We start from the raw sequence: 18,282 nt of genomic DNA on the forward strand, positions 1-18,282 counted from the left end.
AGTAGGTGGTCAGTCAAACTTTATACAACTATTCATATAATTAGATGATTCAACTCAGTGTGCTAATGGTTACTGAACTGATAATGGCCTGGAAGGCATGGTCTATAATGATATACTGCATAGCTGTGGATATTAGCATTTTGATAAAATTAGTGATGACAGAAGTGTGTGTGTATGAGGGGGTTAGGTGGGGGATAAAGGTTGGCAGCGGTTAGACAACAGCATTAGTATCCAGAGCCATTCTCATTGCAGAAACACTGGAGCCTGCCTAGTACCCAAGTGGGTCAGGGGAAAAGTCAGGACTAAAACATCAAAGCCTGTTGCTACCTTGACAATAGGGGAGGGACGATATCCTTTCAATCTGAAAACTACCTTCTATGGCATTTACACGTAGAATGGTATTGGCTATAGACCAGACATTGTACACTATCCTCTTCTCTCAAGGACCACAGATAAAGTCTAACGGGAGTGATCTGCTTGAACTGAGGAACAAGATACAGTTGTTCACAAGGCAAGAGAGCCAGTGCTTTGTTCAAAGTAACAGGAGGGTACGACACCATAAGTCTGAGAGTTGATTAATGTAGGTTCAGCCACAAAGAACATAGGGCTTTGCATGATCCCACCCATTGTGAACTTGCTACTCCAGAAAACCTAGGAGGTGTCCTCAGTGTGTCTTTCTACCCAGTACCTTTGTGAATAATGGCATTTATGCTTCCTACCATGCCAATAAGGGCCTTTATGCTGACCCTATTTCTCTGAGTATTTCTATCTGTGTTTTTCATATTAAAAAATGAGGTCATACAGTCATTCACTTTATTTCACAAATATTTTATTGAATGTTCACTGAATATCATTACACACTGTTCTTGACACTGGAGTTACAGCAGTAAACAACACAGAAATCTCTGTTTTGAGGAGCTTACAGGTTATTTGGTAGAGACAAACACTAACCACAATAAATAAAGATATATCAAATAGTGATCAGTGCTTTGAGGAAGATAGACCATAAAATAGGATAAGACACAACATGGAGGAATATGGTTATTTTATATATGTTGGTTAGGAAATACTTCTCTAGGGAAAATGTAATAGGAATACTTAGTTAAGTCATCAAATTATTTGAGAAGAAGGATGTCACAGGTAGTGAAAACAGCAAATACAGAAGCCCTGCAGGTGGAAGGTCCCTAGCATGCTTGAGGAATAGGAAAAAGGCCAGGCTAGCTAGAGAGGCATTAGGTCAATAGCAATGAGAAGAAGGATGTGAAGGCTCTAGCCTGTGTAGGAACATCTAGGCCATGGAAATGACTCTGGCTTGTGTACTGAGGGGATTAGGGGTCATGGGAGAATTTTCCGCAGACTAGGGGCATGATCTGATTTGGATTCCACAAATAATTTCTAAAGAAGAATTTTTAATTCTTATAGAATTACTGAGAATTAGTAGCAAGTGCTACACCACCAGGAAAAGAAAAAAAAACAATTCCTAGAACACTGGATTTTAGGAAAACAAAAAGGTGCACAGTAGAGAGGATATAGTCAGTGTGCTGTGTAGTTCAGATGTGAACAATATTTACAATGCCATACACAAAAAAGGTGAATTCTGATTTAACAAAAGCTAGGCTTAAAGAAGTAGTAGATGTAATCACAATTTGAGCAAGCAACAAATGACTTAATTAGGGACACAAAAAAAGACTAGAAAGTAAATGAACCTTTTACAAAGAAAACCACAAAAAACTCAATGGAAAAATCAGAAGGCAGATTAAACAGAGCTGGAGAAGAGAATAAACTAAAATATATACCTGATGAAATGTCCTCAAATGAAGTACCAGGAGACAGAAAATATCAAAGAGTTGTTATGAGTTATGAAAAACAGGAGGTACAAAATACAAGTAGCTGGATTGTGAGAAAAAAAAAACAGAAAGACTCTAATAGTTAATAACTTTCCAGAAATTATAAAAAAAAAAACTCCATGCATCTACTAAGCCATGAAACACGTTTCAAAGGTAGAATAAATAAGAAAGAAACAAGTCTAAACACGTTGGAATGAAAGCACAGTGTTCCCTGTGCACCCCACTCACTAACCAAATGAAAGCAAACCACAATTAGACTGATGATGTACTTTTTAAAGGCAACGAGGCATATACACGTATTTTAAAGGTTGAGCAAGTTCTCCTAAGGAGGAAGATAAAGCCTTTAACTCACAGCAAAGATTCAGGGAGTTTAATACCAGGAGAACTGAACTAAAACAACAAACACACACTGTTTTCATAAGGAAAGAGAATAATGCCATAACGGGGGTTCTGAGATGCAAGAACGTATACATGTACATCTGAACAAATACTGCCTGTCTATACAAACAATACCAATAATATATAACTCGGAAATTACAAAACAAACAAGCAAAAAACAAGGAATAAATTTACATACTTAAAAACAAAATCAAGTGCTTAGGAGAGGAATGACTAAAATCAAGTTTCTCAGCTTCCCGCATTCTTTAAGAAAACTGAAATATTGTTTGAACTTTGTAAGTTAAACAATCATGGTAGAACATCAAGAATAAACAAAGAGTAGAAAAATAGAAGAAAAAAACCTTAAAACTAAAAAAAAAAAAAAAAAAAAAAAAGCAGGTGAAAAAAGAGAAAAGGAAGCATACAAAAAGTAGCAGAAAATCCAAACAAGAAAGTAATGGCAGAAACAATTCCAAACACCCTGAAGCAAATGTAAACTAAACTTGCTAAGTTTTAAAGGCAGAGGTCATTAGATAAGCTTTTTTTTTTTCTGAGACAGGGTCTCACTGTATAGCTTTGGCTGGCCTGGAACTCACTCTGTAGACCAGGCTGGCCTAAAATGCAGAGATCCACCTGCCTTGGCCTCCCAAGTGCTAGGATTAAAAGCGTGCGCCACCACGCCTAGCCCAAGATTAGTTTATTTTTTTTTTAAAAAAAGTCCAGCCATATGTTGTTTTCAAGAAATATAATTAAAACACAAAGGTGTAAAAAATTCTTAAAAGTAAAAAGATAGAAAATTATATACCACCCAAACCCTAACAAGAAGAAAAGCTTGTGCTGTTACATTAGTACAAGATAACCTGGCATAATTCCTCTGTCATCAGGAATAGAGAAGGATATTACACTTTTACAAGAAATATAACAATTCTTAATTTATGTTAAAAAAGGGAAACTATAAGAAGAAAACACTCCACTGTCAGAGTTAACTTTAAAAACTCTTGGTAGATCATAACAAAAGCAACCAGTTTAGATAAATATAATTTGAATAAGATAGTTGCAAATAGACACACATAGATTTCTATATTCAATAATTAGAGGACATACATTCTTATAGAGCACATAGGAAACAATAATTATCAATTGTGTACCAAGCAATAGAACAAATCTCAATAAATTTCAGAGTTACCACACAGACCACAGCATCTGAACACGATAGGTTTCAATAAAAGAACAAACTTAAAAATCCCCCAAACCTTTGGGAACCTAAAAACATACTTCTGTATAATTCACGAGTCAAAGAAGTAATAATAATAGATATACTGAAGCACTTGGAACTGAACAGCCATGAAATTACTTCCGCAGATGATCATGTTTGAGAGTAGTATTATTGGGAAATTCATAGCTTTCAAATAGATAAATTAGAAAACAAGAAAGACTGAAAGCTCAGCTCAGTGCCTCACACCTGCAATCCCTGACTTGGGAGGGTAAGGGAAAAGATCATTGTGAGTTTGACGTGAGCCCGAGCTATAGATCAGTGAGCAAAACAAACATTAAACCAAGCAAACGGGCGGAAAAAAAAAGAGGCAAGACTGAAAAATGAATGAACTCAACATACAATTGAAGAAATCAGAAAAAGAGCAACAGAATGAATCCAAAAAACGTGGAAGGAAGGAGGTCAAAAAAGATCAGAGCGGAAATTAAAGAAATAGAGAACAAAGACACAATCGAGAGGAGCAGCAGAGCCAGAAGTTGGTTCTTTGTAAAGACTAATAAAATAGACAGACCTCTGCTGAGGTTGATCAAGAAGAAAAGGGAGAAGGCGCAAATAACCAGTATTAGCAATGAAAATGGAGACATAGCTACAGATAGGACAGAGCAGAGACTTTCAAAACAGGAACTTGATGCCAGTGAAACTGAAAACACAGACAAAATGGACCAATTCCTAAGGAACTATATCCAAAGTTTACTCAAGAGGAAAAATAAATTCTTAGTAGTCCCACAACTACCGATGGGACGGAAACAATATTGAAAACTCTTCTTACCAGAAGGATAGAGAAACAAAAGTACACAGTTTTCTACTTAGGATATGGATTAGAGCTAGGTAAAGAGCTCCTGATGTCTGCAGTCCTACAGATGCTCAGGTAGGACCCAAGGCAGTGTAAACCCTAGGAAGACCACGTCTTTCTAGTAGAGCCTCCTCTGGACAGATCGCTAGAGAGTAGTCCTTAGTGAAGTGTGGGCCTGACAAATCTCTCTGTAGTCCCTGCAGGTGGTCAGCACTCAGAGACTGCTCTGTGGTAAAGGTGCTAAGCAAGGCCAGCCTCTTCAGTAGCCAGCTTCTGTGGTCTTCTGCTCATCGAGGACAAAGGGCCTGGAGAGCAGTCGGAGGAGTCTGGGTTCCAGTTTCCAAGAAACACCATGCACAGCCCAAGTTGTAACGGGTTGGGATAGGGCTGGGTGCAGGGGAAGCCAAGCAGGGGCTCCTGGAGGGTGTAGCTCCAGGCAGAAACCCTGAAACTCTGTCTTCATGAATATCAGATACTTCTGATGAGCCCTTTTAATGATGTCCAAGCTAGCTGCAGGGTGATGGTTCTAATAATGGTGGATGTTCTGTAAATAAGAGCTTCATCATTATTTTGAAATAGCTAGTAAAAAAGAAATAATGGGTTTGAAATCTACTCACATTATTATAGAAATTTCAACAATATATTTGTCAGTGAAACAAAATAAAAACTTGCATTTTTCCCCCACTGTTAAACATCTTTGAACATTTAAAGAACTGGTTTTAAGTATCTTATCACTTATTCATATAACAAAAGATTTTTATTGGCGGTGACTGTTAAAATTTGATAGACACATTATTACAAAGTTTTGGTTAGAGTTTGTGTATACCCATTTCAAATATAAAATGTTATATACATTAAGTAGTTTATAAACTAAATAATGTTATATAAACTAGTTTATAAGCATATAAACTATATGCTGTGGAAAGACATTTCAAAAAAATTGAAAAGGGGAGCTGGAGAAATGGCTAAGCTGTTAAGAACACTTGCTGCTCTTGCAGAGGACCTGGGTTTCATTCCCAGTACCCACATGACAGCCATCAATCATTGGTAACTCCAATCCATTGGATCCAGCACCCTCTTTTGGCCTCTGTCACTACTACATGGCATACTGCATAGCCATACATGCATAAATCTTTAATTTTATTTGTCTGTTTGTTTATGTATATTTTATGGTCATTAAGTATTTTGCATGTCTGTGTACCACGTGCATGCCTGCTCCCTGTAGAGGCCAGAAGAGGGACTTAGATGCCCTGGAACTGGAGTTCTAGGTGGTTGTGAGCCACCATGTGGGTGCTAGGAATTGAACCTGAATCCCCTGGGAGATCAACTATGCTCAAAACCACTGAGCCATCTTTCCAGTACCCATGGATAAATCTTAAAAAACAAACAAAACACAAACAAACCCCACAAAATTACTCTAACACAAGAAAAGTCTATACATTTAATTGAGCCGCATTATCAGACTATTAGAGACAAAACATGATTATCATAAGAAACAGAAAAGGAATTTGATTTAAAAAACACCCTTTCATGGTTTAAAACAATAAAAACTCTTAGTATTGAAAAATAGGTTGAAATTTGCTTAACCTGAGGAAACGTATAGAAAGCAGATAACAATACTGTTCTAAAGAAGGAAAACTTAGTGTTGTTTCTTTGAAAACACACAATCGAGGAATGCCACTGTAGCCTGTCTATTCAAAACTGTACTAGATGTCCTAGGCATCTCCTTAACACAAGAAAAATATATTAAAGATACAAAACCTCAAAAGGAAGAAAACTTGATTTATATAGTTGACAAGGTTGTCAGCATAGAAAACACAAAAGAAAAGAAGCCATCTTGGAGGAAAACAGATCTTTTTGGAGAAGTGGCTGATTCAAGGACTTCCTTGTGAAATGACAAGATGACTGTAGAGTATTTTTTTTAAAGATTTATTTATTTTCTTTATATGAGTGCACTGTCATTGTCTTCAGACACACCAGAAGAGGGCATCGGATCTCATTACAGATGGTTGTGAGCCACCATGTGGTTGCTGGGAATTGAACTCAGGACCCCTGGAAGAGCAGTCAGTGCTCTTAACCTCTGAGCCATCTCTCTAGCACTGACTGTAGAGTATCTTATAATGCCAGAAAGCAAGTGTGGTTGTTTGAATACGTATGACCTCCATGGATGCATGTGTTTGACCAGTGCCAATTATCAAATTTAAGATTGAGATCAAAGACTGTGGGGGCAGGTTTTGAGGTCTCCTATGTTCAGGCTCTGTCCAGTCTCCTCCTGGCTGCCTTCAGATCAAGTTGTAGAACTCTTGGCTTCTCCAGCACAATGTCTGCCTGGATGCTGCCATGCTCCCTACCATGATGATAATGGACTGAACTCCTGACCCTGTAAGCCAGCCCCAATTAAATACTTTCCTTTATAAAAGTTCCTATGGCCTTGGTGTCTCTTCAAAGCAATGAAATCTTCACTAAGGCAGCAAGGAAGTCCCTAAAAACTATGAGTGAGGGGCAGAAGATATAGTTCAGTGCTTAAGCATGCTTACTGCTTTTGTAAAGGATTCAAATTCAGATCCCAGCACCCATATTAGGTGGCTCACAACAGCCTGTAATTCCAGTACTAGGGGATCCAGTATCCTATTCTGGCCCCATGGACACCTCTACACCTATGGTATATATGCACACAGACACACAGAAATACATATAAATGTAAATGGCCAACAAGAATGAGAACATGGCAAAGGGACACAGGAGCCAATCTGAAAGAGTTGTCAGTGGGCAAAGGCGAAACAATTTGAGCATCAAACCAAAGGACAGAGTACTGGATTTATAACTTGAATTATTAAAACAAATATGCATAAGCTCATACAGATACAAACAAGTGACAGAATAATAAAAGACAAGACATAAATCATTACAGGAGAATTCCAAGTAACATAAATATAGATACACCCTCTTCTAGGGGCTGAAGCTTAAATCATTCCTTCTCTCTGTGAGAGTGTATTAGATTCCTTCAAAGGACAAAATTTAAAAGGGAAAAAAAAAACTCAGCGACTTTCCCTTGCAGAAACACAGTAAATAAATAGCTTAGGCAATAGATTATAGTTCACATCACCAGCGATGTCATGTAGATACAATGTACTCCTTGATATGTGTGATGAGAAGAACATTTAAATTCTGTGGTATTCTTTCTAAAAAGAAGCTCAGCCTAATTACAACAAACACTTCAGACAACTTGTGATGGTTGGTATATACTTGGCCCCAGGAGTGGCACTATTAGAAGGTGTGGCCCTGCTGGAGTAGGTGTGGCCTTGTTGAAGTAGGTGTGTCACTGTGGCCTTGGGCTTAAGACCCTCATCCTAGCTGCCTGGCAGTCTTATACTAGCAGCCTTCAGATGAAGATGTAGAACTCTCAGCTCCTCCTGTACCATGCCTACCTGGATGCTGTCATGCTCCTGCCTTCATGATAATCAACTAAACCTCTGACCCCATAAGCCAGTTCCCAGCTAAATGTTGTCTAAGAGTTGCCTTGGTCATGGTGTCTGTTCACAGCAGTAAAATCCAAAGACACAACTCCAAGTTGAGGAACATTCTATAGTACTCAAAATCATTAATGTTATAAAAATAAGGACCAACAGATCAGGGTTGTCTGAGATCCTCAAAACAATGTAGGCTATTGCTACTGCCCTTAGTTGCTACTCAGAGGCTGAAAGTTGAGACACAATATGCTTTGGACATAGGATCTGTGTGATCTGAGCTGGATCTGATCTGAAAGTCTCCTTCCTGAGGACTAGCTTCTTTTGGGACTGGAAAGTGCTGTGCAAACTTCCAAGGGAGGAAAGCAATCAATAGTCCTACCCAGCTGTAATGCCTATGAGCCACAGCACTGACAGTATAATAAGAGGGCCCTGGAAGTGCAATAGTGGCGTTTATATGTTGGTGGTAACCAATAGCTGTCTAATTGGACTTAAGACACACTACAACAGGAAGGAAACAGTCCTGATACTGGAAACTGACCAACCTTCCTGGAGCTAGTGCAGCCATGGATATGGATCTTAGAGGAACACTTTCTACCTCCAGTTCATTAAAACAGCACAATTCCCAAGTACACTCTAAATACTCACAGGTAAGTGTGGCTCTCATGCCGAATCAAAGAAACTTTCCCTTGCAACACATGGAAAGCATTGCAGAAAACCACAACTGATCAAAATGCAGAGAACAACTGATCATGGGGTACCTGGTCCCAACAGATACACCGACAACCCAATTCATGCACATAATGCTCAATGAACATCATGGTAGAAAGATTCCAAGAGCCAAAAGACCAGGGAATCTGCTGTGAGACTGTCTCCTAGAACTCAGATTGAGGCTCCACTCATGAAGTCTCACCACCATGGCTGTCTAAGCAAGACCTCAACAAGTACAACACCAATAGACATGTTAACATGGAAGGGGGAAATCAGACAGGACTCCACCCTAAATAAATAACTACAATGACTAACTGCTGAGAGCAGAAGAATTTAGTCTTTCCCAGGGATGAACCCCCAATTGGTTATCCAGTACTAATTGGTCAGCCCTGATATTATACACATACAAATAGCACTAAATAGACTGAGAAAATTGTATTCATGTACATATACATACATGTATGCATATACATATCTATACAGGTAACAATAACAAGAAAAGGAAGCCATAACTTGAGAAGAAGCAATGGTGGAAGAAACACAGGAAGGGCTAGAAGGAGAAAGAGAAGGGGAGAATGATTTAATTACATTTTAATTTCAAAAAATAAAAATCACTACAAGAAAAAAGGGGACCAATAGAAGAATTGGCTTAGACCAGAGAACACTGTGAAGATATGACAACTAAATACAAGGTAGTATTTTGAACTGAACAATAGTAAGAAAACTGACAAATTCTTATAAAAGTTGGATATCTAGTTAACAAGAATATATTGATGTTGCTTTCTTTTTCTTTCTTTTTTAACGCACCTTCTTTTTTGTTTTTCTTTTTTTTTTCGGAGCTGGGGACCGAACCCAGGGCCTTGCGCTTCCTAGGCAAGCGCTCTACCACTGAGCTAAATCCCCAACCCCTTTCTTTCTTTTTTAAATATTTATTTGTTACATATAAGTACACCGTCGCTGTCTTCAGACACACCAGAAGAGGGCATCAGATCTCATTACAGATGATGTGAGCCACCATGTGGTTGCTGGGAATTGAACTCAGGACCTCTGGTAGAGCAGTCAGTGTGCTCTTAACCACTGAGCCATCTCTCCAGCCCCTTTGATGTTGCTTTCTTACTAACTTACTAACTTTTTTGTACAACTTGTAAAGTGTAGACATAGTGGTGCATAGCTGTAAATTCAACAGCAGCAGCAGCAGCAACAATAATGGTTTATATAGCGAATGATTATACTATCAACAAAATTCTACTTCCTTTTTATATACCTAGAAAATGGATAAAAATATACTAAGTGAAAGTATCCTTTGTGTTGGAGGAATAGCTAGGAAAATGCATGAAGCTTTGAATTTAATATCCAATACCATGAGAATAAAAAATTTCACTTACTACAGCACACAAATCCACAAAATACGAAGGGGTATATCTAATACAATATATAAAAGGTTTTATATAAAAAAATCATTAAACATCTATAGTCATACCACCCCAAACAGGTTGATCTTCTCTGATCTCAGAAGCTAAGCAGGGTTGAGCTTGGTTAGAACTTGAAATAGGAAATAATACTGGGAATAATACTGGGTGTTGTAGGCTAAACAAAATTATTTTAAAAAGTTACACTTAGACAAAAAACATGAAATTTATTTAAAATAGAAGGATATGCCAAATTTGTAGCTAAGACTAAGTTTCATAAGCTTCAATTATCTTCAAACTGGTTTATATAGTAACTGCAATTCCAAAAACCTTATAAAACATAACAAGTGGACTCTGAAATATATTCAAAATATACAAAAAAATCTAAAGAAGGTTGGGCATGGTTGTACACACCTTTAATTCTAGCAGTTGTGAGGCAGAGGCAGGTGAAATTTCTGTGAGTTTGAGTCTAGCCTGGTCTAAATAGCTTTGGGCCCCCCAGAGCTACATAGTGAGACCTACTTGCAAATAAAAATGAAAATAAAGCAGAATATATGGCCAAAAAAGGTGGGAACATTTTGTTTTGATAGATACCAATATTTACTAGGAAACTGAAATAATTTAGGGAGTGTAATAGTGGTTCAGGGACAAAAGGTTAGGCAACAGCAAAGAGAGCCTATAATCAGACTTACCAGACAAACTGTGGTTAATACTGACTGTTAACTTTGCTAGATTAATTAATACCTATTCTAGAACATCAGTGAGGTACACCTCTTGGCTGTGGTTGTGAGGGTGATTCCAGAGATGTTTAAATGAGAAAGATCCATCCTGAATGTGAGTGGTACTGCTTGTGGACTGAGGTCCAGAGTAATTCAAAAGCAGAAAGGAAGCCAGTAGAATGCTGACATTCACTTTTTTCCCCCTGTTTCCTGGACCACTGATATATGAACCAACAGCCTCCAGCCCCCGCATGGACTGCACCCTAGACCTGTGAGCTAAAACAAACCTTTCATCCCTTACGTTGCTTATTGTCAGCTAATTCAGCTTTAATGTATGACAGAGGTGGCATTAAGTTATCTATGTGGAAAATAATGAAACTAGCTCCCTACCTGATAGCACACAAAAATCAATTCCAGGTGGACTAAAGACTTAAATACAAAAATTAAACTTTTGTTAGAAAAAAAATAAACATGTGTATGTTCATGGGCCAAAGAACTGTAGAAAACTGCTGCCTACAGTAGAGAAAAGATTAATTCATTCAAACTCCTGTAAGAAAAGATGTTCTGGGACTTGGTGTAGAGTATTTGCCTAGCACTGGTAAGGTTATAGCACTCTGGCTTTACTCCCCAGCATTACAGGAAAAAAAACAAACAAAACCAAACCAAACCAAAACAAAACAAAAAAACCTCACATAAAACAACAACAACTACAAAAAACAAAACAAAACAAAACTGATAAAACTAAAAACCATCTAATGGGGAGTATGATGCTTAGTTTTAGCAACTTGGCAACAGCTAGTAGAGTCATTTGAGATGTGGGAACCTCAATTGAGAAAAATACCTCCATAAGATCAGGTTATATGCAAGCCTGTAGGGCATTTTCTTAACTAATGATTGATTCAAGAGGGTGCTGCCTGGGCCGGTGGTCCTGAGTTTTGTAAGAAAGCAGACTGAGCAAACCATAAAGAAATTAGTGAGCAGCACCATTCTGTGGCCTCTGCATCAGCTCCTGCCTCCAGGTTCCTGCCCTGTTTGAGTTCCTGTCCTGACTTCCTTCAATGATGGAAGAGGAAAGTGTATGCCAAATGATGTGGAAGTGTAAGCCAAATAAACCCTTTCCTTCCCAACTTGCTTTTGGTCATGGTGTTTCATTACAATAGTCACCTTAACTAAGACAGAAAGGATTTGACACACATAACTGCAAAAGATTTGACTCTAAAACAAAAGAATTTCACTTTACACTGTACAGACAAAAGAGACATGATTATGGTTCAATACTTTTATACATTGAAAAAAGCATACGTGGGTTGGGGATTTAGCTCAGTGGTAGAGCACTTGCCTAGGAAGTGCAAGGCCCTGGGTTCGGTCCCCAGCTCCGAAAAAAAAAAAAAAAAAAGAACCAAAAAAAAAAAAAAAAGAAAAAGAAAAGAGCATACGTTGTATAGTTTAAAATACTGTTTGACAGAATCCCGTCAGGCTAGACTTTTATATAGCCTATTAACCAGCAACCCCATCCTTAGATTGGGTATACCTTAGAACAAGAGGTGTGTATGGGAAGTGGAGACACATAGAGGAACATTAAGCAGTGCTGTTTTTAAGAGCAAAAATCTGGAAAGGATCCAAATGCCCACCAATAGAAACATGGATTATTTGGTTTATGATCATCTGAAGTGTTACACATCATTGAGAGTGAACTATACAACTACATGCAGCAAAAGATGTAAATCTCATTGGTATTGATGAAAAAAAAAATAAGTGACCGAAAACCATACCTAATAGTGTTCTGTAGTTATTTCACCTGAATTGAAACTTTCTCCAGAAGGGAGAAAGAAGGCGGGCATATGAAAACTCAAGAAGCAAAACAGATTTCCAAGGCCCAGCGAGTTCAGCAAGCGCACGAGACCTCTTCTCAAGTTTATAAAAGCAGCAAGGAATTAATGGAGAGTGGAGAGCCTCAGTGGGACAGGCAAAAAGCTCCAGGGATGTGCCATGTTATCATCCATGCTGGGATGGGCATTTCAGCAATGTGTCTGACTTTCAATCACTCATGATCCTAAAAGTAACTCTGACAAACTCTTATAATGATTAACACTGACTGTCAACTGGACAGGATCTAGAATACTGAAGATCAAACCTGTGGGGATGTTGGTGAGGGATTATCTAAATTAGGATAACTGTGGGGGGCGGGGAGACTCACCCAAACTGGATGGTGCCATTTCTATATACTGGGCTCCTAGACTGCATTAAAAGGAGACAATAAGCTCAGTGCATTTCTTAATCACTGCTTCTGACTGTGAACACATTGTGGAAAACTGCCTCAAGGTTTTGCTGCCATGACCCTTTCTACCACAATGGACTGTATTCTCCAACTGTGAGTCAAAACAAACTTTTCTGACTATCAAAGAAGAGGAGACAGAATGAGTGTAAGAACCAGAGGTCAGGGAACATCTGTATCCCACAGGAGTGCTGTACTATAAACTCACAAGATCAAGTCAGTCAACATTCCAGCGTGGAAGGAAGCAGGCTCAAGAGCCCTCACATCTAGTAGAGGAGCTATCGACAGTTGATGGCTTTTGGAAGAAAGGGAATTATTTTTCTGATGTGGTCTCTGGTAGGTTGACCATATTCTGATGGATGGCCATGAATATACGGGCAACATATATTAGAATCAGTGAGATATTAAACAGGACATGAAGTTGGATGCCGATGGGGATGGCAATGGTGAAAATGGAGGAGTGGGGGGGGTGAGATGATTGAAACACATTGTATGTAGGACAAGTGGGGTTGTGCATACATCTTTCTTCCCTCTCTCTCTCCCTCCCTCCCTCTCTAATGTATGTTCACCCTGCAGACACACCAGAGGAGGGCATTGGATTCCATTACAGATGGCTGTGAAACACCATGTGGTTGCTGGGAATTGAACTCAGGACCTCTGGAAGAGCAGTCAGTGCTCTTAACCACTGAGCCACCTCTCCAGCCCCAAGTAGACCTTTTAATTCCAGCATGAAGGATACAGCAGCAGGTAGGTCTGCATGCGTTCTGGGACAGCTAAGGCTCCATAATCGCATCTTCTTTCCAAAAATAAACAACCCCCCCAAAATCCAAAGAACCCCCCAAATCCTTATATACATGTGAAATACTAAACAAATTAATTAAAATACTATATTTTACAAAAATAAATGTTTCTATAGGTTGCTTTTGTTGAAGCAATGTCATAAATAACTAACACAGAAGTTGGAGCAGTTTTTGTACTGCAGCAGAACTTGATAGTCATTCACATGGTGCTAGTTTTGAAGGCATGAAAGATGGATGATTGAAGGGGGTCACAAACTCTTGTACTATGGCCCATGACAAGGCTGGAGTCCCTGAGAGGCATAGGAATCCACTGTGTGAAGCTGTGAAGGTAAAGCCATGTAAGGTCTTCAGGCAGTAATGAGCTACTCTAAGAGGTTTATATGACCTGCAGGACGCAGAGATGGAGGAGTGAGGATACTGAGGCCTTTGAGCCCAGATAATTTTATCACGAGTTTCAACTGCTTAACATAGAACTGTAGGAGTTTGTTTGTTTGTTTTTGTTTATTTTTTTTAACTTTGGTCCAATTATTCCTTGCTATGTCCCCATGCTTTTCTTTTGGAATGGCGTTTATTCTGTGCCATTATGTACAAGAAATCTGTAACTTGGCTTTCACTTTATAGGAACGCAACATCACATCTAAGAGATTGCCTTGAACCTGACAGGAGATAGTAACTTAGAACTTTTTTGAGACAGTGTCTCTCTATGTAGTGCTGTAGTCCTCACTGTCCTGGAACTCACTCTATAAACCAGGCTGGCCTGGAACTCACTCTATAAACCAGGCTGGCCTGGAACTCACTCTATAAACCAGGCTGGCCTGGAACTCTCAGAGATCTGGCAGTCTCTGCTGCCACCACCTGGCTTGACTTTGAAAATTCTAACACTGTTGAAACTGAGATTTATGACTGCCTGAAAAAGATTCAATATAATTGTTGTAAAGTTCATTGAGAGCTAATAAAAATTCAGAGTAAAAAAATTCAATGTTAGCAAAACAACACTAAATGACCAAAAGGAAAAATTAACAAAGATACTGAAATTATTAAAAAAAAATCAAACAAAAAATTCTGAAATGGAAAAAAATGTAATTATCAAGGTAGAAAATACAATATAGAACATCAATAGAATCAAAAAGAGGAAATAATCTGTGAATTCAAATGCACACTATTGGAAAATATATAGTCAGAGTAGAATAAAGGAATGAAAATGAAGAAGCTTATGGGTTAATATCAAAAGAGCATGGGTATGTGACAAAGAAGAGGTAGATAAAGGGACAAAGCACTTAAAGAAAGAAGAGAAGGGTTGGGGATTTAGCTCAGTGGTAGAGCGCTTGCCTAGCAAGCGCAAGGCCCTGGGTTCGGTCCCCAGCTCTGAAAAAAAGAAAAGAAAAAAAAAAAAGAAAGAACAGAAAATGATTTGACTTTTACAAAGCTATAACTATCCAAGTATGGGGAAGTCAAATAGATTCAATCAGGTTTAATGTAAAAAGAGTCAAATTGTCAAAGCCAAGAACAAAGAATTCTGAAAGTGGCAAGAAACAAGTGGAGAGTATGGAGAGCTGCGATAAGTTTAGCATTAGATTCCTCAGCAGAGATCGTACAGGCCAGTTCAGAGATGGTCTATTCAATCTGCTATAAGAAAGCAAAGCAAAACAAAACAAAACCTTCCCAATCAAGAACACTGTCCCTGGCAAAACTATTCTTCACCAATGAAGAAACCTACCACACAAAGAAAGCCAAGGAAGTCAGCCATCTTTGACTGTCTTTTAAGAAATGCTAAAGGGAGTTCTCTCAAGTTTATACCTTTACTATGACTATTAAGAAACAAAATATTTTAAAAATAGTGCAACAATTTAACATATAATACAAAAATGTATGTTGTGACATTAAAACCCTAAGATGTCATGAGAAATAAAAGGATAGTTAATTGATTCAATCAGAGTTGTTATCAGCTTAAAATCACCTCTTACAGTTAACTTGAATTTAAGTAGATTAAGTCTCCAATCAAAAGGCTTAGTGGAAGCTGGGTGGTAGTGGTGCATGGCTTTAGTCCCAGCAGGCAGAGGCAAGTGGACCTCTGAGTTCAAGGCCAGCTTGATCTACAGAGTGTGTTACAGGATGCCAGAGCTACACAGAGAAACTCTGCCTCAGAAAAAAAGAAAACAGAAAACAAAACAACCCCAAAAAGCTAAATGGATAAAAACTATACCCAATTATGTGCTGCTCATAAGAGACTCAGTCTTGGGCTGGAGAGATGGCTCAATGGTTAAGAACACTGGCTGCTCTTCCAGCAGTCCTGAGTTCTATTCCCAGCATCCACGCGGTGGCTCTAACCATCTATAAAGGGATCTGATGTCCTCTTCTGGCATGCAGACATACAGGCGGACAGAGCCCTCCTTTATTAAATTATAGAAATTTTCAGAAACTCAGTCTTTAAGGACACATACAAACTAAAAGTGGAAAGATGGAAAAGGATAGTCTATGTAAATGGACGCTGAGTGACAGCATCACCCCTGAAGCAGAGGGATGGCTCGGGGTCTTAAGCACTTAATGCTCTCGTAGAGGTGACCTGGGTGCAGTTCCCCACATTCACAAAGAATCCTGGAAAGTGGCAAAATTGATGAAAATAACCTACACATTTAAGTAGCTCGATATCTATACCAAGAAATATCTGGGTGAAACTGGCAAGTTAATAACAAATGTCTGGGAAGCAGTAACAGAAAATTCCTTAATAAGGCAGTTCCTCCTGAATTGTGCTTGTGTTGTCAGGGTAAAGGACTCACCAAGGCAGGCTGATGTCATCTGGTTTGTGGTGTTGTGGTGTACCCATCTATCCAGCAGAGCTTACTCTAGTGGTGTGTGTGTGTGTGTGTGTGTGTGTGTGTGTGTGTGTGTGTGTGTGTGTGTGTGTGTGTGTAGGGGGGGTGGTGCTGGTGGTCAGAGGGTAGGGTTGGCTATACTCTTCTCAGCATCCCCTTAGAGCAGGTCAAAGTCTACACCCTTCAGATGGTGTCATGAGAATGTGGCTGTGCACCCTTGGATTGCAGGGTTCAGGGCTTAGCTATGGCTCCAAACTGCCAGGCATCCCTACATATAATTTTCCAGGACAAATAGTAGACAGCCTTCCAGCTAATTCTATTAGTGTCTTGGTTAGTGTCAGAAGTAGGGATATTTATACAATGTTGGTGCACATAGGACAGAAACCATACTACAAGAATAAAATAAGTTCATGGAAATTCATATCATGTACAGAGGTTTTCTGTGGGGAGATCTTCAGTACAGTCAGTCATTGTTGGCTACCCTAGACCATAAAATAATCCTGAGCAAGGTGTGGTATTATCTTTAATCCCAGCACTCAAAAGTTCAAGATTATTAAGAGCATTTCAAGATCATTAAGAGCACTGAGTTTGAGTCCAGGACAGCCAGAACTGTATAGAGACCCTATAAAAGAAATTAAAGGGGGTTGGGGACTTAGCTCAGTGGTAGAGTGCTTGCCTAGCAATCACAAGGCCCTGGGTTCAGTACTCAGCTCCGGAAAAAAAAAAAAAAGAAATTAAAGGGCTGGAGTGGTGGCTCAGCGGTTAAGAGCACCTGACTACTCTTCCAGAGGTCCTGAGTTCAATTCCCAGCAACCACATGGTGGCTCACAACCATCTGTAAAGAGATACAATGCCCTCTTCTGGTGTATCGGAAGACAGCTACAGCGTACTTATATATAATAAATGAATAATAATAATAAAAAAAGAAATTAAAGAAAGAAAGGAATCTTCCTTTTTTAGTCAGTAATTCTAGTAGATACTAAAGAAGTTAAAAAATGACTATATCTACATTGTAAAGTCAAAGATAATTAATTATTTTCATATTTCTAAAGGAAAAATGATGAATGGCCAGCAATGAACAATTACCTCACTTAAATATTCACTGTTTCTAGTATTTCATTATTCATAATGGGAGTTATGAATCTTCACTGTATTTTAAAGGTCAAACATTATATAGTTCTGAATTAAACAGTGTACTATAGCTATCCTATTATGCCTAAACTATTAAACTCACCATGCTACGAGTACTAAAAGTACTCATTTAAGATTCAATATTCTTTGTATGTAATGTTGATTAAAATGTGCCATGCACCATTAGAAAACGATTAAGTAACACCCATATAGAAGGGTAGGGGGAGGGGTTAGGGGGATGTTGGCCTGGAAACCGGGAAAGGGAATAACAATCGAAATGTAAATAAGAAATACCCAAGTTGGGGTTGGGGATTTAGCTCAGTGGTAGAGCGCTTGCCTAGGAAGCGCAAGGCCCTGGGTTAGGTCCCCAGCTCCGAGAAAAAAAAAAAAAAAAAGAAATACCCAAGTTAATAAAGATGGGGGAAAAAAAGAGGGGTTGGGGATTTAGCTCAGTGGTAGAGCGCTTGCCTAGCAAGCGCAAGGCCCTGGGTTCGGTTTCCAGCTCCAAAAAAAAGAAAAAAAAAAAAAGAAAAAAAAAGAAAAAGAAAAAGAAAAAAAAAGAAAACGATTAAGTATCTTGTAATAGAAATGAAACATAGGTTAGTATATGGGTAAAAAGCAGACATGTACTTGTATAGCATATGTGACTAAAGAGAGAAGGAACAT

The 18,282-nt window shown here is 38.7% G+C and overlaps 1 protein-coding gene across 1 annotated transcript in view; it reads right to left on the reverse strand.

The window, feature by feature from the left end:
* Positions 1-812: 812 nt before the first annotated feature.
* Kantr (KANTR integral membrane protein) overlaps positions 813-18,282 on the reverse strand; it is a 31,800-nt gene continuing 14,330 nt past the window's right edge. The window contains 1 exon segment of the mRNA NM_001447071.1: positions 813-4,835. Within this exon segment, the coding sequence (NP_001434000.1) occupies positions 3,852-4,082 (231 nt within the window). The 5' untranslated portion in view covers positions 4,083-4,835 and the 3' untranslated portion in view covers positions 813-3,851.

This window comes from Rattus norvegicus, chromosome X (genome assembly GCF_021556685.1).
Source record: "Rattus norvegicus strain SHRSP/BbbUtx chromosome X, alternate assembly SHRSP_T2T, whole genome shotgun sequence".
Lineage (NCBI taxonomy): Eukaryota > Metazoa > Chordata > Mammalia > Rodentia > Muridae > Rattus > Rattus norvegicus.